Consider the following 26,964-nt stretch of genomic DNA (forward strand, 5'->3'; position numbering starts at 1 on the left):
GCAAGGAAGTGTCAAGTACCGTGAAAGAATAATTAGAGTGATCAATGTAGCTTGCAAAAGCTACTAATCTGTAATAGCATGATATCATCAATAAATATCAAAAAAGGTGATAGCATCAATTATGCTTCTAAAAATTAAGAAAGAATTTGAACAACACACTTAACATTCAAACCAACTATTTAAAAAATATTAAAAGAAAACATTTCCAATCTCTTCCATCTTAGAATTGCATGAAAAAACGAAATTATGTTGAAAGAAATCCCGTATTTCTATTCAGAGTTGTTCAAAATTTTTAAATATCCATACACAGGAAAGGTATCATTGAAATCTACATGAAAGGTATCATTGAAATCTAGATGTCTAATCATAAAAGAATTTTCAAGAAACACACTTGAAATTAACAGGAAAAATAATCCAAAAAGCTAGTTTAAAAGACTGATTCATCGACCTGCTTGAAAGCAAATTGTATATCATGGGTTGTCATTCCAAGACGGAAACGTCGAGACATACTACCAGTTCCGGATGCTGCTATTAATAATCGTTCACTGCAATAAAAAAAAAATTTATATTTTTGTACAAAGTTTTACATTTTTTACGAATCAGCATATTTTTTACATCATACAAGAACAAAAGGAACCATAGCAGAAAAGAAGAAACGAAGAGAAAAAATATTTTTGATTGTCCACTGACCTACACATTTCCATAGCATTTCGATAAGTAGAACTTGTCGACATAGGATTAATATTTGCAACATTGCATTGCAAGCGATACTGTTTGAAAAGAAGGTGAAACTGGAATTCATCCAAGCCTAAAATCCGAAACTGTTATATAAACATAATCAGCTTTGCTCGATTAATCTTTAGTCAATTAAACTTTGACATTTCCTTATTTTTCTTAATCCAAAACAACTAAAACTGCATTCCTGTGTTTCTTTGATTTATCAATGGATTTTGTAGAATAACTAATAACAAACCTGAACTCAACTGTTCAGCAAGAGCAGCACGAAGAAGCAGAATAGAATGACGTGGTAAAGCTCGTATCAACTCAACCCTAACACTTGTTGATGCTTGGCGAATAGCCTCTTGTACCTAAACAACAATATTTCAAGATTATTAATAACAAAAAAGCATTTTCCTATACAAAAAGCCTAATTCAATAATCACCCATGGAAATGTTTACGTTTTTCATCGTAAGTTGTTTCTGATTAGCACTGATCGCAAGCTCTGTAGCACTTCGAAGGATATCAAGGGCTTTTCGTAGATCACCAGAGATAGCTGCTACCTAAAAATTGCAGCTTGAAGTGAACAGCTGCAGAAGGTAAAACATAAATACCAACTGTCTTTTCACAAGTAGTCTAATATTAATTTATATGACTTAGACTTTTATAAAAACGCATTGAAAATAATCATTAGTAAGGAAAAATTATTAAAATGCAAAGTAATAGCTGGAAAATTAATTTACTTATTTCTGTGTATTTAATTAATCTTATTTTAGTCTCCCTTCACAGGTAACGAATTAACAAAAAACAATCATATACTTAACAAAAATTATCATCCTTTATTAATGGACTTCAAATTAACATAAAAAGTATTAGCTTACTTTTCGGCTTGCTAATTCAATAGCTTCAGCTTCAACAGCAGTTGAATTACGTAGGCGATCTCGGATGATGTATGCAACTTCATCATGATCGTACGGTTGGAAACAAAGCCTGTTAGCACCCTAGAACAAGAAATTTTGAGAAAAGTAATTTTGAAGTTGCTCAAACCTACGCTTGTTTTACTTACCAATCGACTTGAAACGCGTTGCGAAAAAAGTCTTTCCGGAAGATCGAGAGTGTTCGCAATAGCTATGACACTTACAAGCGATTCTTCATTTGCTGACCAATTGAATATATCGTAAATTATTTCTTGCCTTTTGGTATTTAACAGGTCCAGCTAAAAAAAGATATGTACGTCTTGCTGCCACATCCATGCATTTTCTTCGAAGAATTTCACTTCAATAAACAATTTAAATTTAGATGGTGGAAAGCCAACCATATATAATGTTTACTAGTCGATAAACTGAAAAGCCTTAAAAACTAGAGGTTTTTTTCTCTCTATCTTTTGCCTCATGGCAAACCTTTCCTTTAATTTCTGAAAAATATTGTAAGAAACCTTCTCAAATTCTGTATCATATATTAGCTAGAAGTTAGAGGAAGCAGAAATGCGACAAAGACAGGGTTCATAAAATTTCATTACTTCGAATGTAAATATCAGAAGCAAGAACTATTTACTTCATCAACTAAAACAATAATTGGTAATCGTTTCTTGTCATGATACTGAAAGATGTCGTTCAGTTTCTTTCGTGCTGTCCTAAAATTATTTTAAAAAATATTAATTTCTTCATGAAGAAGATGAAAAAGAATGGAAGTTTATTAATACTGCAGTAAATTCAGAATATGGACCCAAAAAATAAGATGGACCAAATTGATGACAATGAAATTAGCTGGTGATCAGACGGAGTACCTTAATTGGAATCATAGCTATTAAATTCTCGATATATTGCAGCGAACTTCAAAAAGTGAATGAAAAATGAACTTACTTTGGTGCGATTTTCTTCTTCAAACTGAATAAATCCTGGTAAATTTTGACAAATATTTGTTTCGGATCTGATAGTTCCATTGCATTAACCGCAACAAAATTAAATCCAGAAAAATTCTCTGAAGCTTTCAGATGACGCACAGCCTGCAAAATTACAATATCAAAATTTAATTTTAAAATATGAAAAAAAAAAAAAACTGTATTTTAATTCTAGACTTTAACTAAGCGACGATATTCATATAATAACATAAAGCACATATAGTATGAAAAATGAAAAGTAATCTTCAAACTGCCATTCAGAATCAAAAGTAAATCATCAGCATTACCATTATCATAATATTGACTATTAAACACCAGCGCGTCCAGATTCTTAAAATTAGTCTCAAAAATAATCCATCATTTACTAGACACAAATTGCCTCTTATTAGTATCAGTGATAAAATTAAAAAAAGAAAAGAAAAACTTACCTGCAGTACGGTTGCGGTTTTACCAGTACCTGGTACACCACTTATATACATTGCTTGCGAAATCGCATCATTTGTAACGCATCCTTTTATAAATGCACATATCCTATCGAATTCCGCTTCCCTACAAGGCAACCGTTCTGGAATCTCAGAAGTGTGTAAACGACGATAAACTGCCTCTAGAGTTTCGACTCTCTAAAAGCGTAATTTCATTAGATCAGAAATTCAGCTATATTTAAATGTAACTTTTCAATGTGGTAAAGGATGGCAATTGATTCGGAAAGTACAGACTGACAAATTAAATCTAAATTAAGTACAAACATTAAAAAAAATCTGTCATATTTTATATTTAGCAATCTAAATCACTTTTTACCCAACTGAAAAAATCAATATCTATGTTAAAAAGTTACTATTGCACACACGTTCGAAATGATACCACATGTGGCATATTGATCGTTCGATTTCTTTTCTGAAATATGAAAGGTCGATTAAATATCAGAATTCCATGACATCAGTACAACGTTAATCTGTTCTCATAATGGAATATTACTGCATGCAATTCAAGTTTGATATGAATAATAATATGCTGATGCATAAAATAAGTTTGGAATTAAAAATTTTGGTTTTTATGCAAAGCAATGATAAACATCGCTATGAATGTATTCCAGAATTGAATGACAAAAATGACATAAATTTACCTGCAATTAACCGCCTGCTTTTGCATACTGAGTTATATTGTCGTCTGAAACTTCTACTTTTCATGGATTGTAAGAGATATTTTATCACAATATCACTTTTGGAGTTTTTGGAATGCAACACACCTTATTTTTAAATTCTTTTCAGAATGAATATTCGAATTAGTTCCGGAATGAGAATCTAGTTCAGTGAGATTTTCCAATATTCCAGAAAACTCAAAATCTTTACCACCATCATTATCTTCAGATCCTTGTCCTAAGGAACTGTGCTGCAATTAATCCAATTCTTCAAAGATCAGCAGAAAATGGTTAAGGTTTTTCATAGTTTTTTAATATCATTCATGCTATTTTAAAACTCAAATTGTCCAGCGAATGAATTACCTTATCATTGATGAACTTAGCTCCAGCAAAAACTTTCGTTCGCTTTACTATAATGAACGGTTTCTTACAATGATTCGAATACAGGCCATCAATCCGTTTAAACGGCTTCCCTAGGTTCTCATCAACTTTTTCAGATTTACTTTTCTGAACTTCTCCGTCGACCAAATCAACTTTATCACTCAGCTTAAATGATTTGTGCAGTGAGAAACCATCATCAGACGTCCCAATCTTCTGTTTCCAAATTGATGATTTCTTGGATTTGCATATTTTCGAAGCAACCCTTAAGCACTTTCCTTTAGTCATCAAAATAATTAAATATAAATATCACACAAATCTCTAGAGCAGACGAAAGAATCTAGTGCTGATTTTTATTTGTACAAGTTAGGAACTTACGAGACTCTTCTTTTACAAGTTCTTGATACATCTATCAACGTTGATGGAAGCGTCGAAGGAAGTGATATTCGTGAGGCATCCAAATCTTTTGATTTGATATTTTCAGAATCTTCGTCGCTATCTTCTTTTTCAAATCCGAACTGAAATGACAAAATACGCTGAAACAATCAAACTACAAAATTTAGGATATCTGGAATTAAACTTCTACAAGTCAAACTCACTACCCTTGAATTTCTTCGAAACTCCTACTAATTTAAATGAATCATAGAAAAACCTACGAAAGACGAAATTTTCTATGAAATGAATAATTATGAAAAAGAAGAAGGATAATGTAGATACAAAATAAGATTTATTTACCCTATTTAAATTATCGTCATAGTTAAAAACAGGAACCAGCTTAGCTTGCTGTAGCACCAATGATGAACGACTGCGCTTGTTCGGTGGTGGATTCAAGACAAATAGGTCTTCGAAATACCGCCGTCCCATCAATTTCGCTTTTCGTTTCGGCAAAATTCTTTTATTTGAAATATTTTCATTTCCTAAAAAAAGCTACCTGAAAACAGATTTACAACAAAAAGACCAAATAAAACATGAAACTGCATGACATTAGAATGTCTCCATAACTTTATTTATTTCCCTCTTCGCCCTAAACTACTCAGAAATTTCCAGCCTCTGTTGAATACAGTAAATGATTGAAATCTTTGTCTTATTTGCCTGAAACACTCCCATTTAAATTGAAGAATCTATTTAGTTCCAAAACATCGAAATTTCACAACTCTGTGAAACTGCAAGATACAAAGATTCAAGTCAAAAGAAAAAAAGGAATGAGTTAATAACAAAAAATCCATTGAAGAAAATCATGACGTAATATTTATTGAAGCAAGAGAAGCACACAGTTAACCAAAAATTGGAATACCTTCGTCTTTCGCCATCAGGCTATCTGAAATTGCATTTTCAGATTTTTCATCCCATAACACATTTTTATTAATGAACATTCCTGCAAAAATATTTCTTCATAGCTTTTTTTAAATTAAAAAATTTCATATTTCTGCTTTAAGACTTTACAAATCTGAACATTAACAATGATGTTATTTGCGATAATTTCTCACTAACATTACTTTTCTTTAAATGCGCAAACCTAATCTGTGGATCAAACTTCTCGGAATAGAAGTATATTCAAATTGAACGAAATCACGGTACTACGCATAAGCTAAACTTTGCGTCTTTCCTGCTCTGAAAACAAAGCACTGACAATTGTTGCTCCAATACACAATAATCTTTGTCAACTTCTTATTAATATTTACATAATATACATTTCCTTTAAAATCTTTCTGAATCATTCCGCCATTTGTTAGCAATGGAATATCTTTACTATCTCTAAAAAACTATATCTCATACTTATTATTATCAATCTTTACCATTCCTTCCACTACCTAGCATCTTTTTTCTATTAAAATTAACGCATAAATTCAATATCCCTTTAAAGATTTTATAAAAAATTAGTTAACATTCGCACAAGCGACATCACAGTCAAAAGAAACATCACATCTATTCAAAATATTACTGAAAATCTGCAAACTCATTCTTAACATCTCTCAATGTGCTTTTGGTATATCGCGGAGCAGAAAAATCTATGGGATTTTCCCATTCCCCATATTAAGTAATATAAATGAGAAAAAAAAGAAGAGACATTCACATTTATTCGCCTCCAACAATCCCCATTTTAGGCAGTAAATAATCTCACGTGTTATCCCATCACGTAAAAACCTGCACTTATTAGCTTTTTACAAACAAATTCCATCAAGATCGAATCTTTTCGTATATTATGAACTTAAATAGTCTCACGTACTACTATCCCATCACGTAAAAACTTGCACTTATTAGCTTTTTACTAACAAATTCCATCAAGATTGAATCTTTTCGTATATTATGAACTTAGATAGTCTCACGTACTACTATCCCATCACGTAAAAACTTGCACTTATTAGCTTTTTACTAACAAATTCCATCAAGATCGAATCTTTTCGTATATTATGAACTTAGATAGTCTCACGTACTACTATCCTATCACGTAAAAACTTCCACCTCCCTCCCAAAAAAAAAAAAACAAATTCCCAAAATCAATCCGAATTTAGTGTTAAAAATAGCTCACGTCCGTAGAATATGGCTCGGCCTATTCTTACTCTGAAATTTCTCGGCCCTTTCTCTGGTATGTCGCGGAGAGGCGGTGACTGTCAACTATAACTGTCAATTATTTCACATAATTGTCAACTATTTCATATTACCCTGAATATAGTCAATTAATTCCTAAATATTTTACCTATACAATGTTTATAATTTAATAATTTGACTGTAAGCCTAAGGCCTCATTGGCTCAGGGGCAGAGCGTCTGTCTAGTAAACAGAAGGTCGCTGGTTCGATTCCAGCATGAGGCATGGCATCTCTATCGTAAGGTGCGGTGCGCACGTTTTTCACGCATTAAATTTGTAAATAATGTACACAGGTCGTTTTCTACATATCTTTGAGCAGGTAGCAAGTAGATTTCCACTCTGTCTTTGAATATCTGAATTTTCTACTGTTTTTAAAATATTTTCCACTTTTTTTTTTTTCAATGGAATAAAATAGGAATGAACAAAAATTAATTAATTGTCATAACTCTTTTGTTGATAGTATTATTAAAATAGTCTTAACTATAAGCCAGCAAATGTAAAATTTAATTTGATTAATACAAATTTACACTATTTATTTTAGTTTAAATTTATTATCATTCATTACTAATTTTCATTTATTTAATTCATCATTACTCTTCCTTTGTCCATGCATTGTACTTTTTACTTTTGTCGATATCTCTCTGTTTATTCCTTAAAGTGATATAACTTTTTCATTTCAGTATAATTTGAGAAATGTTTTTTTTTTCTTTTTTAAATTCAAGTTATTAAGTTAAAGTATAGGAATTTACATTGATATGTAATATTAGGAAACTTTCTCATCTACAATATATCTTTAAATAACGACTGATATTAAGTTTAATCAGTGTTTTTTATTGAATTGAAAAAATTTAATGTTTCCAAGTGTTATGATAAAGAAGGAAAGAAATCAAAAACCTACTCTGTAAATACTCTGTAAAATATACTATCAGTATAAAATGAAAGACTTTTAAAAAATGATTTTTTTTTTTTTTTGGAGAAATAAGGAAATTGTACCGTGGCTGCGATTACGTTGAAATAAACAACGACGTATATAGAAAAATATTTTTAGTAATAACTAAATCTGAAAAAGAAATTTTGTACAAATATTGATCATCTAGTCATTGCTGAAATTCTTACGGTATTTTGTTAGCACTGAATACGTTACTGTGGAAAAATGCAAAATAATAAAAGCAACAAATTGATATTAAAGTAATAATGACAGGTAGTGAAGTAAGAGAATTTAGAAGTACGTTAAGTGCATTAAATTACGTATGTTAACCTTTAGAATCGATTGATCATGAATAATAGTACATCTTTTATAAGTTTCAAATTTATCATTAAAAAAATTATAACGTATATATATAATCAAATAAAAAATTAGAAAAAAAAAAAAAAAAAAAACAGGACTAGAAATTAAAACTTTCTTCCGAAATTTTTCTAGAATAATTATAGACGAACCATGCAGAGTGCATAAATAAAAATCGAAGTTAAATACTTATTTCGGCAAACCATGGGCACAACTATGGGAAAATTTTAATACTAAGCACAATTGCAGGTAACTTAGAAAACAAAGTTTTTTTGTATTGTTTCGCTTTAAAAATCAAGATAAAATTTGAAAATTTATAAAAAAAAAATAAATAAATTCTATTAATGAATGAAATGACAAATTGGAAATTCTTAAAAGAAATTGAAAGAATGAATGATTTTTTATATTTAATAGCAATTTATCTCTGCAAAAAGATGCAATTTCCAAAATTTATAAAAACACTTATATTTGATGCTACTGTAATATTTTTAGAAAATTTGTGGATTAAACTCAAGAAAATAACAGTTTACAAATTTTCAAATATATAAAATATAACATCGCATCGTAAAAAAAAGATCATTAATAAAATGTTGAAGAAAAAGAGAACACAAACAGATTTCAAAAAATTTACAAAAATTATTTGAAAAAAAAAAAGAGCAGAAACAATTAGTTTTAATTAATTCGATACCTGATCACAAGAAAATGTACTCAACCTGTAGTTATAATTTGAAAAATAAATGTTTAATTGAAAATGTAGGAGCAATGAAAAAAGTAATAATTAAGGGAAAGAAATAAATATGAAAGTATGTTCGTTAATTGTAGCCTTTGTTATAAATGTATTATTTGTGACTTTTTGTTAAAAAGTGAATATCAAAGTTGTATGTTTTTCGTTTTCATTTCTGGTTTATTTCTTTGTAAAATAAAAATTATTTATCATTGATTGCATGTAGTACTTTAAATAAATGTAATTGAATTGAATTGAAATTTATTTTATTACACAAACAATTTTACACGAAATTTAGCATTTTTTTTTCTTTCATTTTAACATATTTTGGTGAAAATTTCAAAGATTTTAATTTTTTGAAAATATTATGGCATAAAAATGTATTAGTGGGAAATGTTAAATTCATCATAGATAATGTTGAATAATTTCATTATGAAAGGCATACAAGTGATAAAAAAGAGATTGATAAAAAAAGTTTATCATTGTTATTACAAGATATTGTCATTCATAAAGGGAAGGCACTGATAAAGCTCAGTTTAAATTTTCGTAATCGAAAAGCAAATGTCATCTTCTTGTTTTTTCATTCTTAGCTTAATTTAAGCCAAAAAAAAAAAGAGTTGAAGAAAATATTGAAAATATTGAGGAAATATTGCTATAAACAAGTAAATGAAGTTTAAAAAAATTTAAGGACAGAATGAAAATTCCGTGAAGTCCAATTTTGACGGACCAGGAAATCGTTGGGCGGTTTGTACAGCACCGGACATTAAAGGCGGTAATTGTACACCAGATGAAACAGCAAGTGATAGAGTTTCTTGTCCAATTCGTTGAAATCGGGTGAACATTTCGATCTAAAAATTTAATTATTAGTGAAATAATGAAAATAAAGTAGCAATGTAAGTCGAAAGAGTCAAAAATAATTGACTTTGAATTGTTGTGGTTAGTTAAAATGAATAAAACTCGCTAATGCCTGAAAAATCTGAATAATAACTTTCAATGGTTCTCAATTTAAATCTGCGAAATGTATGGACACATGGAATGAATTTGCATATGGATTGAATTTATGACAAATAACTTGAGTAGATGCATTGAATGATATTCAAAGTAATGAAATTTTGAAAAGCATCAAGAAGAACCCAAACTAACTTTTTTGTGAACTGAAAAGAAAAAGGCTTAGTTGTCAAATGTGAACAATTGCATGCATTCTGTTCGGTATTTAAACTTTATTTCTAGAAAAGAAATGAAAAATGGATTTCTGTGCGACATTTGCGCCTTTCAATATATTTTATGAGAATAATTGAGAAGAAGCTGACTTGGGCAATAATTGTTTGTAGCTTTTTGGTGTGTGGTGGTGACGAATTGCAACAGTGATCTTTCAATGCACTTGTGATGGTACCACGTAATTTATCAACCGCTGCATCTGAGCTAAGTAACTCAGCACCACATTCTAGAATTTTGAACTTTGAAACTATGAAAGTCAAATTAATAATGAAATAAAAAGACCAATTTGAATAACTAATAAAGTACACATCCAATAACAATCAGTTTAATGTTTTATTGTTATTGTATTTTTTATTCAAACAAAACATTTGCATAGGAAATTAATTATTAATTTGATAATTGTTGTAAAAATGATTATTAACCTTTTGTATTGAGAAATTGTAAAGCAAGTAAAGCTGAAAAAGATGGTGGATCCCATTGTATTAGATGTTGAAATCGTTTTGCTTCTTCTTGTATTAAAGTAAAAAGTAATTTCAACGGTTGTGGTACTGCTGCTATATCCACCTCAATTTGTTCCATATGCAAGCTATTATTACCTTCAGTCCATCTGAAATTTTAACAGAATTTAAAAAAAAAAATTTTCCAAATATTACTGAAATTTGAAACATATATGATAAGCTATTTAAATAATAAATAAATATGATAGAGATAGTAGTTAAATGATAAATGAAAAAAGATCGATGAGGAAAATTATGAATTGAGAGCAATGAAGTTAAAAAATCATTTGAACACTTATTAAAAAGTATACAATTATTTATGGTTTTTTTTCCTACTTCTTTCTCTTTTCATTTTTTTTTTTTATTCCATTCTATTAAAAAATTAGATTTTTATTATTTTTTTCGCTTATAAATTTTATTCAATTATCTATAACTTCTTGGTAATGCTAAATGAAAACAATAGAAATTCAATTAAATTAATTTGATAAAAGATAACAATTTAACAATAAATGACCCATAGCAAAGTTTTAGTGCCAATAATGCAAAAAAATTGCATTCAATTAATTTAGTAATATCATTTTGAGAGATCTCCGTTGAATTTGGTATTTTTTCCACGAAAAGTAGCATAAAACGAAATTCTTCATCCATTGCGGACAATAATTGCTCTGTGCCACCATTCTAAAATAATAATTTGAATGAAATTGGTAAAGAAATATTTCAGAATGCATTTCATTTCATTGATTTACAAATTACTCATTGCATGACTCATCATTAAAATTCACTAAACGATACGATATGACCACGTGAAAGACAAACATATAACGTTGGTGTAGGAATTGTTTTCGATTCCACATATGCTTTATTGATAAGTGTTAGCAGTGGTAGCGGTGGACTGGGTGGGTCGTCTGAATGTTGCACTTTTGTTTTTGACGGTAAACGACCTCGTCGCCCCGATAAGCTACCGTATCGAACCACTGCAGGAAAAAAAAAAGATGAAAAAATGATTGCAATAATTTGAAGATGAGAAAAATAATTCAGATATAACTGATATGAAATTGCTTATCAATCTTTTGCTACATTCTTCACTGTTATCACTATTTATCACTAATACTATAATTCCTAGTGTCATTTGAGAAAAAAAAAAAAAACAAGAGAATTAAAGTTTAAATAATTTTTATCAAATTATATTTTATATCAAATCTGATTATACCTCAATATTTTAAATGATAACACTGATAACTGTATGCAGATATTTGACTTAATTAACAGAAATAATAATTTTATTTACCTTCTTTAACCATACCAACTGCAATGCATTTCTGAAAACGACAGTATTGGCATCGACTACGAAATCGTTTATCAATGGTACAATTTTTATTGCCTGTACATACATATTGTGCTTTTTTTTGAACTGTTCGCTAGAAAACTTTAGGTAAATTACAATTGTTAAAATTACAAATTAATTAAATTAAAAAAAAAAAAAAGGAGCTTAGTTTGATGTTGCAATGATTTGTTGAAAGATATTATCCACTCTAATCTAATGATTATAAATTACTGCTATCAATTGTGGAAGGATTAAGTCTCATAACAATTTAATTAGACTACAGATCATCCCATAGCTTATAGTGGATAATGATACCACAGTAGTCGCCAAATATGATCTCAATTTCTGCTTAGCTGATCTGTCGAAATACCTTGAAAAACCCTTTACATCCTTCACAGGTACGAGCTCCATAATGTTGACATACAGCACGATCGTTGCAAACAGCGCAAAGTTTATCGGATGATAATGATTCATTGACAGCAGGAATAGCTTGCAAACTCGATGGACCATTTCTGAATATATCGTTTACAGTACTCAAAATTTGCATTTCATTTTAGGAGGATAGTAATTATTGATTGTAATAATAAAAGATGGCAGAAATGATCAGGAATCAATGATAGAACTCTAAATATTATGCATTACCATCTTATTATTATTTCTATAGTTTTTGTATCGATTTATACATTAATTAATTTTATAAAATAAGCTTTGAACTTGAAGACACCTTAAGGATTGCTGATTAACTCGATGATTTTCGGAAGCTATCGCTGTTGGCACTACAGTAGCATATGGAAATTGAAATGCAGTCGTTGAATGGTCTAAAAATTGATTGAAATTTGACTCTGTAATTTGATGAAATGTTTTTGATTGATTTATTTTTTCTTATTTCAAATGAAAATAGTCTTGTATGAGACAATACATCTTTAAAGCAGTAACAAACCAATTCGTTGATGAGCTGGCGGTGGTTGTGAATGTGTTGGATCAACAAAAGATGGTGTAGGAAATCCCGGAGTTGCAAATGATGATTGCATTAGTTCCGGTTGTTGACTAGTTATTGATGGTCGAGGAAATTCGAATCTAAAATTCAATTGAACTTTGAAATTAATGCAATAAAATTAGTAATATAGCAGTGAAGGTAAAAATTTTTACAAATATAAAAGAACGAAAGAATTAATAGATGGAAAATAAGAAATTTGTTAGTTTTTCTTTACAAATAACTCAAAAACTAATTAATATGTGTAATTGATAGAATAATTTCTACTTTCATTCAAATTAAACATTGAAATATGGCAATTAACTAATTGATTGATTGATTTATTGATTAATTGATCACATTCTTTATTCAAAAATCATACCTATCAATCAGTGTATGATCAAATGATATTTTCACAAAATTGTGGAAACTGTTGAAAATGATGTATGCTGACTACCGTATGCAACAAGCAAACCTTTGTACACTCATAATGTATGCGTGTGTGTCTGTCTGTGTCTGTGTGTGTGTGTCATCGAGAATGGCATAGCAATGTAAGCTAAGCTACTGAACAGTTGCGATGCAATGGCGGAGTTGTCGACTAGCTTTGTTAATAAAAATAGAGGTTATATGAGGTCAGGAGAGGGTAGAGTTCGGTCACTAAGAGGTCACACATTCAGCTTCTCTCTCATTACTGACTTCCATCTGCACTATGTATCATCTTTAAGTCTTTTAGATCATTGAATTTTTTTTTTGTTTTCAAAAGTAAAAAACTAATAGCTTAGTAGTAAGCTTATTTTTGATCAAAATGCTAAGAATACTTATCTCTTTCAATTTTTTTTTTTTAAAAAAAAGTAGTTTACTAGAAATTATACTGAAAAGATCTTTTATACTATTATATATATTTGAAGTTATAAAAGAATTATTATTTACTATTATTTTTTTGAAAAATTAAATATTACATTCAGAAATGGTAAAATAAAAATTATAAAGAATATTTCCTAATTCATCATCTTTCAGAAAATATTTATAAAATCAATTTTAATTATAAATGCTAGAATAATTAGTAATTAGTTGATGTATAGTTTAATATTTAGAAACATTACATCACTACCTTATAGTTTTAAATTTTCTTTCTCATTTTTATTTTTATTTTTTTTAATCCAACAAGTTATTTTAATGTGACAATCAAACTATCATGAAAATATCACTCAGATCATTCATTTATTTAGCTCAAAATATCTTTTATTGATGTTATCATATCTTAATTAACCAGCAATATTTCAATAATACTACATTATTATATTTTATTTTTTAACAGTTAAATTTCATCTATTAATCTATTTAAGTAATTAGTGGTAGTGATTTTCACTATTCAAATTTCACTATTCAAACGGAATTTTTCATTGCCATTTTTTCTTTTTTTTTCATGAAATTATTAAAAATATCATAGAAAAAAGAAATATACCATAATTTTATATTATTTGTTAATTATTTAGAATACTAAAAAATGAAAAAAATCACTTGTTGAATGGAAAAAATAAAACATTTCTCATTATTTTATCGCTTGTATGACACAACAATTAAGTTTCTTTTATAAATCCAAAAAAGTAATATAAATTAATCAATTTTATAAACTGATTAATTTAACGATGTTTTGAATTTATACTGAACCTTAAAATGTTAAAAAAAATTGAAATAAATACAATCAGTTATGGTATTGTTTCTTTCTTTAATAAAATTAAAAAAGTATTTGATTGTTGCAAACAATTCAAACTGTACTTTTTAGATAATTTGATAAGTATAGTTTAAGTTTAAGCTAGAAATTTTAAAACTTTGAAATTTATAAAAATATTTAGAGAAGAGAAAGCAATAGAAAATTTTCTAAATCAAAGTACTTTTCTGAAATAATTTTAGAAAAATCTAAGCGAAATCAAATCCAATATATTTCCTGAAAAGAGAAAGAGAAAGAGAAAGAAAAAGGGACTTAAAGAGAAGATTTGATGATAAGAATAGATGAATATGCAATCGAGGCTAACAATTCACAGTTCTATTTTATTCTCTTTTTCAATAAATTGTATTCATACTAATTTTCGTATTCTTTTTCTCTTCAAATAAATATTTCTAATAGTTTGATAAGCTAACAGAGAAAATGAAAAATAAACGTTCAATATTTATAATATAATCTATAATTTTAACTATTTTTTTCCTAATTAAGCGATTTAAATGATTTTTTTTTTGATTTTTTTTTTTTTAATTATAAATTTAGTTGCATATTTCAGTTGCATAGATATTATTAAACTGGCGCAATTTGCAATTGAGATTTGCGCATCGTTGAAAGTTTAATGCTGTCTTTTAATATCTTAATTTTTCGTTACTTTTTAATATTAATTTTAACTATTTTTTTCCTAATTAAGCGATTTAAATGATTTTTTTTTTTTTGGAAATATTCATGAATAATGCTGGTAATCAGTGAAATGTTTAGTTTAAGCTTACAATTTTAATTTGAAAAATTTTAAAAGAAGATGAAAGTTCTTTAAAGATGAATATAGATAGCATGTTGACCACAAAAATCTGAGCATTTGCCAGTGCACAATCATTTAGTATTTGAAAAAAATTAAATGAGGCTTTTTTTAATTATAAATATATATTTCATTGGCTAACCGATAATAAAAATTTTGAAATGTCTTCTAAATAATTTTGCAATTTTTCTAAACAATTATATTCCTTGCAAAATGTATCATTGATACCATCTCAATAGACCAAATGGATGAAATTCCATAAGTTGGAATTGCTACCATTCAATTTCTGAAGTAAAAATTTCGGTAACCTAAAGAAGATATTTCATCTAGAGAGTATTGCTTAGCAAATTAATGTAAACCGAGAATTTTACTTGTTTAGCAAATTAATCGAGACTTAGCCGAGAATTTTATCTTTCTTCTTCAGATAGTACTGATTAGCAAAAATATTACAATTTATAAAGTTTTGTCGTATTTGCAATCTCATTCAGCTCAAAAATCTTTTGCAAAGTAAATATTTGCATAACTAAATATTAGGTTGTAAGAAAAAAGAAATTTCTAAGAGTTTTAGCTAACATTCTGAAAAAGAGGGTCGAACTTCCTTATTTCGCATTAGCAAAAAAAGAAAACTTTGATTATCACATTTATCAGTTCAATTAATGTATACAATCAAATTTATAATAATTTGAAATTAATGTCTATAAACTAATTAAACATGCTAATATGCTTGTAGATATCATAGAAATTTCATTAACTATTCAGATTATAATGAAAAATTTTCAGTTAGCAAACAGAAAATCATTTAAAATTTTAACAAATAATATTTAGGCCAATTTTTTTTTTTTTCATTCCGTACTTAAATTAATTTAACAAAAGAAAAAAAGCGAACCCTGAAAAGAAACTGTGCATTGGATGCTGATATGCGGTAGTACCAGCGGATGGTACAAAGAAATCTCGATAAGTGGCTGTAGAAACAGCTGAAGTACTGATACTAGTTGACGGTTGCGGCTGCAGCGGAATGCCCTCACTTTTTACGCCAGGAATATATTTTGGATCCATGGCGGATGCGCCGCTAAGACGTGAAATGTTCGGCGTTGAACACTCCTTAAAAAAATAAAAAAAAAAAAAAAAAAAAAACATTTTTGCGTTTGAGAAATATTTAGTACCAAATTTAGAATTTAATTCATTTTTTTTTTTTTTGGAAATTATTATGTTTTATGTTTTTCTATTCCTCTGTTTTACATTTTTTAAAGTCAGAGTTTTCTTTTTTTTTTTTCTATATCAAAAATAGCATCAAAAAATTTGTTTATTGGTAAAATCTCCGAGTTGCTCAAATTTAACTACTAATAAGATGCTAAAAATTTGGTCGCTGACAAGCTGTTGTTGCTTCAGTCATTTAATAGAAATAGAATAATCATGCAAAATAATAAAATCTCATTTCGCAAGGAAGAAATATATTTTGTGACACTTCTAACTTATTATTTATTATGTTAAAGTTAAAATCTGTTAAATTAAAACTAACTTATTGAGGTAAATAACTATTGGTTAATTAAAAAGGTTATCACTATTAAATACACTCGAATTTATCATTTGAGTAAATGAAATTACAGAAATCACTATTTCAAAATTTTGCTGCTTGTTTCATTTATTAGATTTTTATTAATATTTCTCATGATTATGATAAATAATTTACCTAGCAAAAAAACTGAAAACACTGATTTCTTTCGGTAGGCCAATATTAAAATGTTTAAAATTGCTAAGAGAGAATGTATTACCTTAGCTAATCAGGCATACTTAATGATTCTCTTTTTCTTGAAAAAAAAAAAGTTAGATGAGAAAAAAAAATAAATAATAATGTCAATTAACAACCATTGTTACGTAAGTTATAATTATAAGCTCGAATTGAAAAACATACTTTATAGTCACAAATCAGCAAATTTTTCACTTTTATTTTTCTGATCTGAGAATTCTTTCATTTGTTATTTATTTTGTTTCTTTTTTCAAATTTGACCCACTAAGAATTATTTAAATATTAACCAAAAATAACACAAGAAATTATAAAAGTATGAAATAATTAAGATTTAAAAAAAGAAAAAAATATTCATTTTTTAATAACATAATGAGCAGAAATAATTTTGCCAACACAGAATTTTTCTCATTAGTATTCGAGCATTGATTAACTTTTCAAATGAACGACAAAAAGTTAATTCTTACTTCAGTTTTGACTAAAATTATTTTGCAAGCAATGAGCTATAAATTGCTTGAAAATTCTTAAAATAAAATTTAAAACAAAACGAGTAAAAGTTAAGTAAAGGTTTGAATCAAATCAAGATTCACTTGTTATTTGTCCCATATTCTTCTCTAACTTATTGTCCTAGGACATATATCGATGAAATGGCCACAAAAAGAAAAAGCTGTGGATTTTGTTGGAATGTAAGAACATTTAATCAATGATCACATATATCGATTGATTAGAATGATCAAAATCAGTTGATCATAACTATCATACGATACTAATGTCAATTGGCTGTACAAATTATCAATTTCCAAAGAAAAAAACTAACCTAACTTATCGATCGTAAATTACCTTTTCTTTAAAAATTTTCGAACTAGCTGACATAATGTTTTACTTCAGAGACATTTGCGCAGCAATTATGGCAGTATGTTTACTAATTTCTTTTCTATGAGTTATGCAAATGTGAAAATTTTGTGTTTTAAAAAATTTCTGTTCATTCAAATCTTGGAAGCTTTGAAAGATAAGCAATGAAATAAGAGTTTAGTGAATTCCTGCAAAGCTAAAATATGACAGATCTAAACAATTTAAAATTTATAAAGTTTTAAAGTATAAATTTTCCTGAACATTGCTATAATCTTACATAAAATTGTGAATAAATCAATAAAAATATAATATTTCAAATATTTAATTTGTGTACTACTTTAGCTTATTTTTTTGAAATTTAGACAAACGGATTAAATAATAATAATAAACTAACAAATACTTAAAATGTCTAAATTGAATTGATAACTTTTAATATGACAAAACAGATTAATATCAGCTATAATTTGCTTTAAAATTAAATATTAATCATTTGAAATGTTAATTTATACACTAAAATATGTTTACAGATAAATTCAGACTAAATAAAATAATAAAAAGCATAAACATTAAAAAAAAAAGAAAAATTAAATTGAAATTTCTGTTACACATCCTGAAGGATTATTCATTTATACTTTAATATATCAGTCAGTAAAGGTAAGCAAAAAAAAAAATAATAAAATGAGAAGGAAAAAAAAAGGAAGTAAAAGTGACGATGAGAATTGAAAAGAATAAATGAAAATGATGTGACAATCAATTTAGAAACAAGCTGAATAGTTCAAGAAATAGCTATCATAGATCAGTTATCATTGAGAAAGTGCATGCATGCATATTGCATGCGCATAATAAAATATGCAGGATGATATTCATGCAAAATTTGAAGGAATTAGAAAGAGGACAATAAATTTGTGACAATAATTTGAGTAAAACAAATTAACTTTTAAATCTTAATGAAAATGATAACAAATAATATTTGTGTTATTTTTTCCCAGATTTATGCTATTTTTCCATTCAAAATATTTAAACACATATATAAACTACGTGTGCATAAAGACGTATTCAAACGTGGAATGTATTCAAACGTGAAATGATTCAAACGTGAAATGTTTCAAACGTATTCAAACGTTAATGTGTTTATGAAATTCCATTTTGATCAGAAAAACTGTATTGTTGTTTAAAGCTTCTTAACAAAACTTAAGAAAAAAAAAGTTCATTATGCATTGATCAATTGACAAAATCATTTAAGTATTTTGTAATTATTTAGCCTAAAAAAGATTCACGTACGTGAGTGAGCAAAAAATTATAGAATAATTTAAGATTATGAGCAATTATTAGCATATTTGTCAATAAATGATTACATTTCTGATAAAATCAAATCTAATATTAATTTTTACATCAATAATTTCACAAAATATATAATTTAATTGCAAATACTACAAGTTATCATACCATTTCTTTCTTTTTCATTTATAATCTATAATTTGTCAAATAAAAATAATTTAATAGAATTAAACATATTTTTCATATGTAAATTTAAAATTAAATTAAAGATAAAAGAGAGAGAGAGAGCGAGAGAGAGAAAGGGAGAGAGAGAAAAAACAAACAAACAAATGAAAAAATTTTTCAATACTATGACCCAACCGGTCATTACAGACATTCTTTGGAACATTTTACCAAAAATACAGGTGTGAATAGTGTTTATAACTAATTCATTTTGCTCTAACTGCTTTTCCCCTCCTACCACAATTAGCATCGATGCTAACAGCGCCACCCTCTTCTTCATTCAAAACATCAATTAATAGAAGCTAACAAATTATTGTTTCCTTCTCCTCTTCAGTCATCACATCACACTTTTCTTCCTTCCTTCCTTCCTTCTATTTCATATCACTTTTCAATATTCTCATTTCTCACTGTTTCATTACAAACTTTGCCATATATGTTCAATTTTCTTCTTTCTTACTAAATATTCTTAATATCAGCTTAATTCTAAGAAAACAAAAAATTAAACTTTTAATTAATTCTTTCAAATATTAATTGTTGAAATTAATTTTTCTTTTTTTTTTTTTTTGTTGAATTAAAAATATATTTAAATGAATATAATTTACTTCGTTTCTTTTTTTTCTCTACTTTTTCTTATTTTTTTAAAAAATAATTTTGTTACAATAAATGAAAATTTGCGAATTTCATAAAATGTACCAAACGAAATAATCAATAATTAATTTTATCAGCAAACTATGATAAAATGAAAAGAAAAAAGAAATTTCCATAACAGTTGGCTCATTTATCAGCACATTTAATTTAATACAGATAGATAGATGCTAACATATAATTGAAATCAAAAATATGCCATTAAAATTTACTATGATTTAAATAATTTCAAATAAAGTTCTACGAGTTGAATTAATACTTTACGTACGAGAATTACACGTCTAATTATTTCTATATGTGAAAAAAAAAAGAAAACTTTCAAGTCTCTGTTATGACAGGTATTTTGACTGTTTCTTCGTAATTAATTTTTTTTTTTTGTTTTTCTTTAAAAGTCAAAAACTTTGCTCTTCTCTGTCAGATCAAAGAGTTTTGATAAAAATCACCGACTGAAACAAAAAATGAAAAAAAAGTCTACGTATTTCTAAACTTTTTGTATAAATATCGTTATTTCATCTACAAATGACAAATAACAAAAAATCAGCTTTGCAATTAAACACTTTGTGGAAAGAAAATAATTATATTTGAATTCCACTCTTAAACTTTCAATGTTTTTTTTTTTTTTTTTTTTTTGTTTTTAATAAATTAAAATAATAAATGAAACTTTTTAAAAAAAATCTATTAAAATTAAATGTAAATAGTTTGAAGAGTGATATTTTGGTCTAATTTATGAATTATCTTAATTAGAACTGTGCTAGTAAATTTTGCAGAAATGTGACAAAATGACTTATGTACAGAATATTTTCAAAAAATCAAAAAAGGAAAGAAAAATTATTTTAAAATTTTGCGTTGTAAAAAAAAAGCTCAGAATTTGAACCGGTGAAAAGCAGTTATCTTCCGGTAGTTTGCTCTGAAGATGAATGAAAAATGACATTTATGCACTGATAACAGAAAATTTTGAGTTGATAGAAGTGATAAAGCATAATCAGTCTTTTTTGAAGCTAAAGCTAAATTTAATTTACTAACATATTTAAATTAAAAATTTTCCAATTAAATTAAGCTATCCTGTAAATTGAATATAGAATTTGTAAAATTTTTATTTTCGGCTAATTTTCACTGATTTAAACGAAGGACAGGGAGGCAAAAAGAGAGAGAGAGAGAGAGATTGAGGACAAATACAGAAGTTTAAAGTGCTTAAGATATTCTGTCTAAGAAAAAGTTCCGTTAGCTTAGCTAATTGAAATAAATAAAATAGGCTTCATCTCCATAACTGGAAATAATTACTTTTAACTGAAAAACGGAAACGGTATGTAGAAGTAACATTTCACTGCAACAATTGTATTTATTGCATGCAAAAAAAAAAAAAAAAAAAAAAAAATTTGCAAGTTTGTGCAAGCACTTAAAACAGAGTAAAATTTAATTTCGATGGAAAGAATATTACTTAAAAATCAAATTCATTTAAAAAGATTGCAAGTAAAAAACGGAAAGAAAAGAAAAGGAAAAGATAAACTGAACTGATACATTAAAATTAAATAAGCATTACATCCTGAATTTTCAGGAAAAAATAATTCTGCTTGGTATAGCAATGAAATGATTTACATAAATGTACAAATCAGGAAAATGATTTTTTTTTTTATCAGCCATACTTAATAATTTTATTTATTATTAAAATTTTTTTTTTCTGAATCACAAAAAGTTCATTTTTGTACTGTTTAAAATTAGAAATTGTTAGCATAGATGAAATAAATAATGAAAAATTCAGCTACAATCAACCATTTCGAAAGTTTTGAATTACTATTTTGATGCAATTGTTTAATTACATAAAGCAAAAACAATTAAGGTATCATCGCTGATCGTTGCTAATGTTCAAAATTTGTTTCAAATAAAATTCAATGTGAATAAATTTTAGATCAAATATTATTGATCTATCGGTATATAGTTACAGAGAAATTTTGAACTATCGCTCTGATAATTTTTCATTCTTAATCATTTCATAAAAATAGAAATTAATCAATAAACTCTATTTCTTATTATTTCTATAATTTGTGGTTGAAATATTTACGCGTTTAATCTTGAAAAAATATATATATATGTGGACAAAAAGTAATAAATTAAAAAGCAAAAGATAATAATTAAATTGTCGAATTTTTTTTTTAAAATTTAATCAGCGAAATGAAGCAAAATCTCTGATTCATTTATTTTTATTTTTATTACAGATATTTCATTACAGATGACAAAATATTTAAATTGTATTCGAATGAAAAATAAAAGTAATTTATAATCTTTTGCTAAAAAAAAAAAAAAAAAAAAGAGGAAAAGAATTAATTGAACTAATTAGTGCGCTCTTATGAATTGTGAATACCACAAATATTTTCAATGATCTTTTTTAATCATAAACAAATGAATGAAATATTTTCATTTCCATTTTTCAAATATCAATGGAATATTATCAATCTCTTATCACTTGCACTAAATTAATCAATAATTGAAATGCATCTTATGGATTGGAAATTGTCGCTTGATGTATGTCATCTGTTTCTAATAATATAAATTGATAAAAAAGAGCATTTAAAGCAAAATGAAATAATCATTGTGTATAGAAGCGGAAATTTTGTCAAGACATTTTCTAGTTTATTAAAAATTTTTTGAAATTTTATAATTTCGTAGTTATTAAGTTTGATAGGTAAGAAAAAAAGTTGTGCGAAAAGAAAAAAATTTGCTTTTTTGTCGTCTTGAACAAAAAAGATTGAAATGTAAAAAGATTAAATTTAAATTTAAAATTGCATTTCTAGCTTCATAGCAACAGATTGATTAGTAAAAATTTATTTTGAAAAATCTTTTAATCAGCTCAAGATGTGAAATTTGAATTTATGTTTACTTTACAATACACTTAAAAAAATAGTGTTTAATCCTGAAATAAGCATTTTTCTTGTTTTTAAAAAAATTTTAAAAATAATTTGATTTAAATGGAATGTTTTATATGGAAATTATTCATTGGAAATCTAAACAATAACAACAGCTTTTTTAAGCTCTTAGCCGCCTGTAGATTAATAAAATTATTTGTCACTAAATTTAAATATTAAATTATTGAAGTAATTCATTCTCTCCTATTAGATTTATGTGTTATTTTCTCATCTAAAAATATTGAAATTGATGATTGACCTAAATTATAGTAATACTTTAATCTCTATAAATTATTCACACTACAGTACCAAATACTACTTACTGCGCTTATTTTAAATGATCCATTTTTATCACAATGATGACAGTGGCATAATTCAAATTTTGTCTAAAGAAAGAAAGAAAAAAAAAAGAGGATTTTACTTTGTTTTGAGTCAAATATTTTAGTGATACTTAAATAAGCTTAAAATCTGATTTCTTATATGTGAAGAGTCCATGAAGCGCAAATGTCTTATACAATTATTTCTATTGTTAATGTAACAACAATGATAAAATTACTCTTAAACATTCTTGCTATTTCATTTCAATGGAAATTTATATAATATCAACTGAATAGATTAATTATCTCATTATCATCTTACAATTCACTTTTTATTGTGCTTGATTTTGTGATCAATTAAATATACAAATAATTTTTTTTGTTTTTGTTTTTAGTTAAAATTAAAAATTATTCAACTATTAAAGCAATATTTCATCAAATAAACGATAATCTATTGACATCAAAATGTTTTAATTAAAAAAAAAAAAAGAGAAAAAACTATTATTAAAGGTAGAAGAGAGACGGAACTAATTGTTATGCATGTAAAATAATATTTTCTTCTTATCGATATATCTTAAGTAGAATGCTGCAAATTATTAACATTACAGATTCTCGCAGTACTAATTGTATTATTTAATTAAACTACAATGTAATTTACAGATTACTTTTGTTAGCATCAAAAAATATATATTTTTGCTAGAAAAAAATGCATCTATAAACGATTATTTTTACATTTTTATGATGTAAAATAAAAAAAAAAGACCAAAGTTTTAATATTAATAATAATTTTTTAAAAAGAATACAAATTTATTATTATATTAATATTAAACATCTACTTTTTAGTCTTATAATTTTATTTAATTTTTATATCAATCTAATAAATTCACTTTAATATTAGCATTTTATTATAAAATTGATAAATTTCATAAAATTAAAATATAAGTTCATGTAATATTATACTGAAATGATTTTTATTTTAAAAATGGGTAATGTAATTGTTTAAAGTTAATAATATAGTTAATATTTAAACTTTTTATATGATATGAAAAGATGAAATAATATAAAAATTAAAATTATTAATGAAAAATTAAAAAAAAAAAATTCTTTTATTATTTTGATTAAAGGCTTAGAATAAGAAAAAAAAAAGACGCGTGGCGCATATATTTGAATCAAGTATCCCTAAATAATATGTATATTTGTTTGTTTGTTTGTTTTTTATTTATTTTTTTCTTATATGAAAAACCTATCGGAATGACTAATTGCTCACCTATGAACAATAAATGATATAGGTGAAAGGTTTATCACTCATCGTAACAAACTTATTCTTCGTCTATCTCTAACCAAAACTAACCTATCATTTAGGGTAAGATAGGATTGTTGATTTAGGGTAACTATTATATCCATTTAGCTTCACACCTTCAAAAACTTTCTCTTACCCATTTTTTATTGCGCATTAATGACTAATGAATATGAATAAACGATATGCTATTTTTTTTTTGTTTTTGTTGGTTACATCTGTTAGTTAGTATTTGAGGGACTAAACTTGCCCTTGCATCTCCCTCCCTCTCTCTCTCTCTCTCTCTGTACAACAAATCTACACAATCATTAAGAACTAAATAGTTTAAATTATAAATTTTCTTTTTTCAAGATAAAATGAAAATCAGAATCATTGATCGGGTAGAGACAGGTAAGTGATTGTAATTTATCTTAAAAAAATTTTTGATTAAAAAGAAAAGAGAAAAATGTGGCCTTTTTTTTAATAGCAGATGTTACTTTATGCATTATTTTATTTAAAGTTTTAATTAATTAAAAATTAAAATGAGACTAAAATATTTTCTTGAAAAAAAATTTCAACAAATATTTAGAATTGTGGTAAATTGATAAGTCCAAAAATTTGCCTATGAAATTTGCAAATATAATAAAACTAAAAATGAATAGTACTGTAATTATTTTTGATTATTTTTAAATTAAAGTAAACGTTAGTGTAAATTATTGAGAAAATTATTTTGTCATTACTTATTTAAGTATATTAAAAAATTTATCCATAACCGATATTAATGGAAGAAGTGCAAATACTTCAGAGCATCACATCATTTTACTGTCTTAATTAATTATTTAAATTGTTAACTTTTGTTAGAAAATAGATAATATTATTGTTTAGAAGTTTTCAGTGATATAATTTATCATCGCTTATCAGTAATCAATTGCAAGACTCATATATGATAATAAATGTAGGATGATACAAGTTTTTTGATAAGTTCGAAATGGAAATTGTCTTGCAATTGCTAATTATTAAACAGTGATTTCCTTTCAGTTAATTAATTAGTAGAAAAGTTATAATCAATATCGATCCATGGTATAACTTCTTGGAACTTAATTAAATGAAAATATGCAATAACGCAGGCTGTAAATTTTTATCTTTTTTATCAATTTTGATAGCAGATAAAATAACTTTTTTAGTCTTTGTGATCAAAGTTTTTTTTTGCTTATCAGTGCAAAAGAAATAACTGAATTATTGCAGCAAATCATAGTTGGAATTTTTGCAGAAAAGAAAGTATATGAGTCTTGCAATTAATTTATGAACAATCATTTAATAATCTTATCACTAATAATCACAATTTTTTATCAGCAGTAGTTCAATAATTTTATCACTTAAACAATTTCCAACAATTTTATCACTAGTAGTAACCTTATCACTATAGATTAATTAAGTATCGGATATGGAAAAAAAAACAAGAAAATAAATTAAATTCAAAAGCAATAAAAATATGAGAGAATATCAAAAATCGGAATTCACAAGATTATTTGTAAAAAAATTAGAAAAAAAAAAATGAAATATGTATTTCTATAAAATTTCTCAAAAATGCCACTATTGTCATTTGATTGTCACCAACACATCATATCAGAATATCATAAGTTATTGAATATCTGATATACGATTTCACACATTGATGACAAGCTACCCATCGGATACGACTACTCTCGAATTCCCTGAGGAAAAATCATCACATCAGCTGTCTAATTATAAACTTAAGCTATCATATAATCATTGTTGACAAAAAAGTAATAATGCGAATTCATACAGATCGATATGATCATAACAACTCTCAATTTTGAAATGTCGAAATAATCAGTAATCAGCAATTTACGGTTATTTAATTTAATAATTACTTACTGATATATCGAACATACTTGTTAGCCTTTTAAGATCCAAATGTTTTCCGTCCAGAAATTGTTTAAATGATTGTTGATGCTTACTACTAATTATCGCTACTGTCTTGCATTCCACCACCTCTAAATTATATTTCAGGAAAAATTTTTTTGTAAAATATCATAAAATAAAGATAACTAACGTTAAATCAATGAAAAAGTAATAAAATTGAATGTATTTAAACTCATTTTTCCCTTTCATTTTACTTATAACTGTTCAAAGGTTTTTGATTTACAGAAAATCTAATTTTAATTCTATTCAAAAAAAGAAAAAGCAATAAATTTTGTTGAAACTAAAGAAAGGTATGGACAAAAAATTAACTTTCTTTTGCATAATACAACGATCTACTTCGGAAAGCAAAAAAAAAATTAGACAAATTTTGTAATCTTGGCTTTTTAAATAGTAGTCAATCAAATTTTTTTCATCATATGGTAAGTAAATTTACATTAAATTATTGATTTCAGCAAAATTTGTAAAATTATTCATAAATGTAATTTTACAAAAGAAATTTTCGTTGGAAACAAATTCTTTAA

The 26,964-nt window shown here is 26.3% G+C and overlaps 3 protein-coding genes and 1 non-coding gene across 5 annotated transcripts; 2 read left to right on the forward strand and 2 right to left on the reverse strand.

The window, feature by feature from the left end:
* Nucleotides 1-427: 427 nt before the first annotated feature.
* Nucleotides 428-5,507, reverse strand: Bma-orc-1 (0rigin recognition complex subunit 1, putative; the record flags this gene model as incomplete). The annotated part of the gene is made up of 16 exons (XM_043077452.1): nucleotides 428-545; nucleotides 691-808; nucleotides 974-1,088; nucleotides 1,180-1,281; nucleotides 1,600-1,719; nucleotides 1,785-1,934; nucleotides 2,273-2,351; nucleotides 2,581-2,723; nucleotides 3,047-3,238; nucleotides 3,454-3,512; nucleotides 3,742-3,785; nucleotides 3,865-4,007; nucleotides 4,120-4,399; nucleotides 4,513-4,652; nucleotides 4,870-5,051; nucleotides 5,429-5,507. The coding sequence occupies 16 exons, from the start codon at nucleotides 5,505-5,507 to the stop codon at nucleotides 428-430; spliced, it is 2,064 nt and encodes a 687-aa protein (XP_042933386.1).
* Nucleotides 5,508-6,675: 1,168 nt separating this feature from the next.
* On the forward strand, nucleotides 6,676-6,943 carry Bm17404 (Uncharacterized protein; the record flags this gene model as incomplete). Its single annotated transcript, XM_043077453.1, has 2 exons — nucleotides 6,676-6,739; nucleotides 6,876-6,943. 2 exons carry the CDS (start codon nucleotides 6,676-6,678, stop codon nucleotides 6,941-6,943), a joined length of 132 nt encoding a protein of 43 aa, XP_042933387.1.
* On the forward strand, nucleotides 6,876-6,947 carry Bm14586. The gene has a single exon. It is a non-coding gene; the product is annotated as a tRNA-Thr (tRNA).
* A 2,467-nt stretch (nucleotides 6,948-9,414) lies between these two features.
* On the reverse strand, nucleotides 9,415-26,410 carry Bma-nhr-6 (the record flags this gene model as incomplete). Of its 2 annotated transcripts, XM_043077454.1 has the most annotated exons (11): nucleotides 9,415-9,579; nucleotides 10,042-10,175; nucleotides 10,372-10,556; nucleotides 10,961-11,124; nucleotides 11,263-11,420; nucleotides 11,735-11,864; nucleotides 12,141-12,282; nucleotides 12,495-12,612; nucleotides 12,711-12,847; nucleotides 16,149-16,363; nucleotides 26,396-26,410. In XM_043077454.1, 11 exons carry the CDS (start codon nucleotides 26,408-26,410, stop codon nucleotides 9,415-9,417), a joined length of 1,563 nt encoding a protein of 520 aa, XP_042933388.1. The 2 variants fall into 2 exon arrangements, with proteins under 2 accessions (XP_042933388.1, XP_042933389.1); XM_043077455.1 differs by lacking the exon at nucleotides 26,396-26,410 and having other exon boundaries at nucleotides 16,149-16,318.
* Between the last annotated feature and the right edge of the window lie 554 nt (nucleotides 26,411-26,964).

The sequence above is a fragment of the Brugia malayi genome (assembly GCF_000002995.4).
Source record: "Brugia malayi strain FR3 genome assembly, contig: Bm_v4_Chr1_scaffold_001, whole genome shotgun sequence".
Taxonomy (NCBI): Eukaryota; Metazoa; Nematoda; class Chromadorea; order Rhabditida; family Onchocercidae; genus Brugia; species Brugia malayi.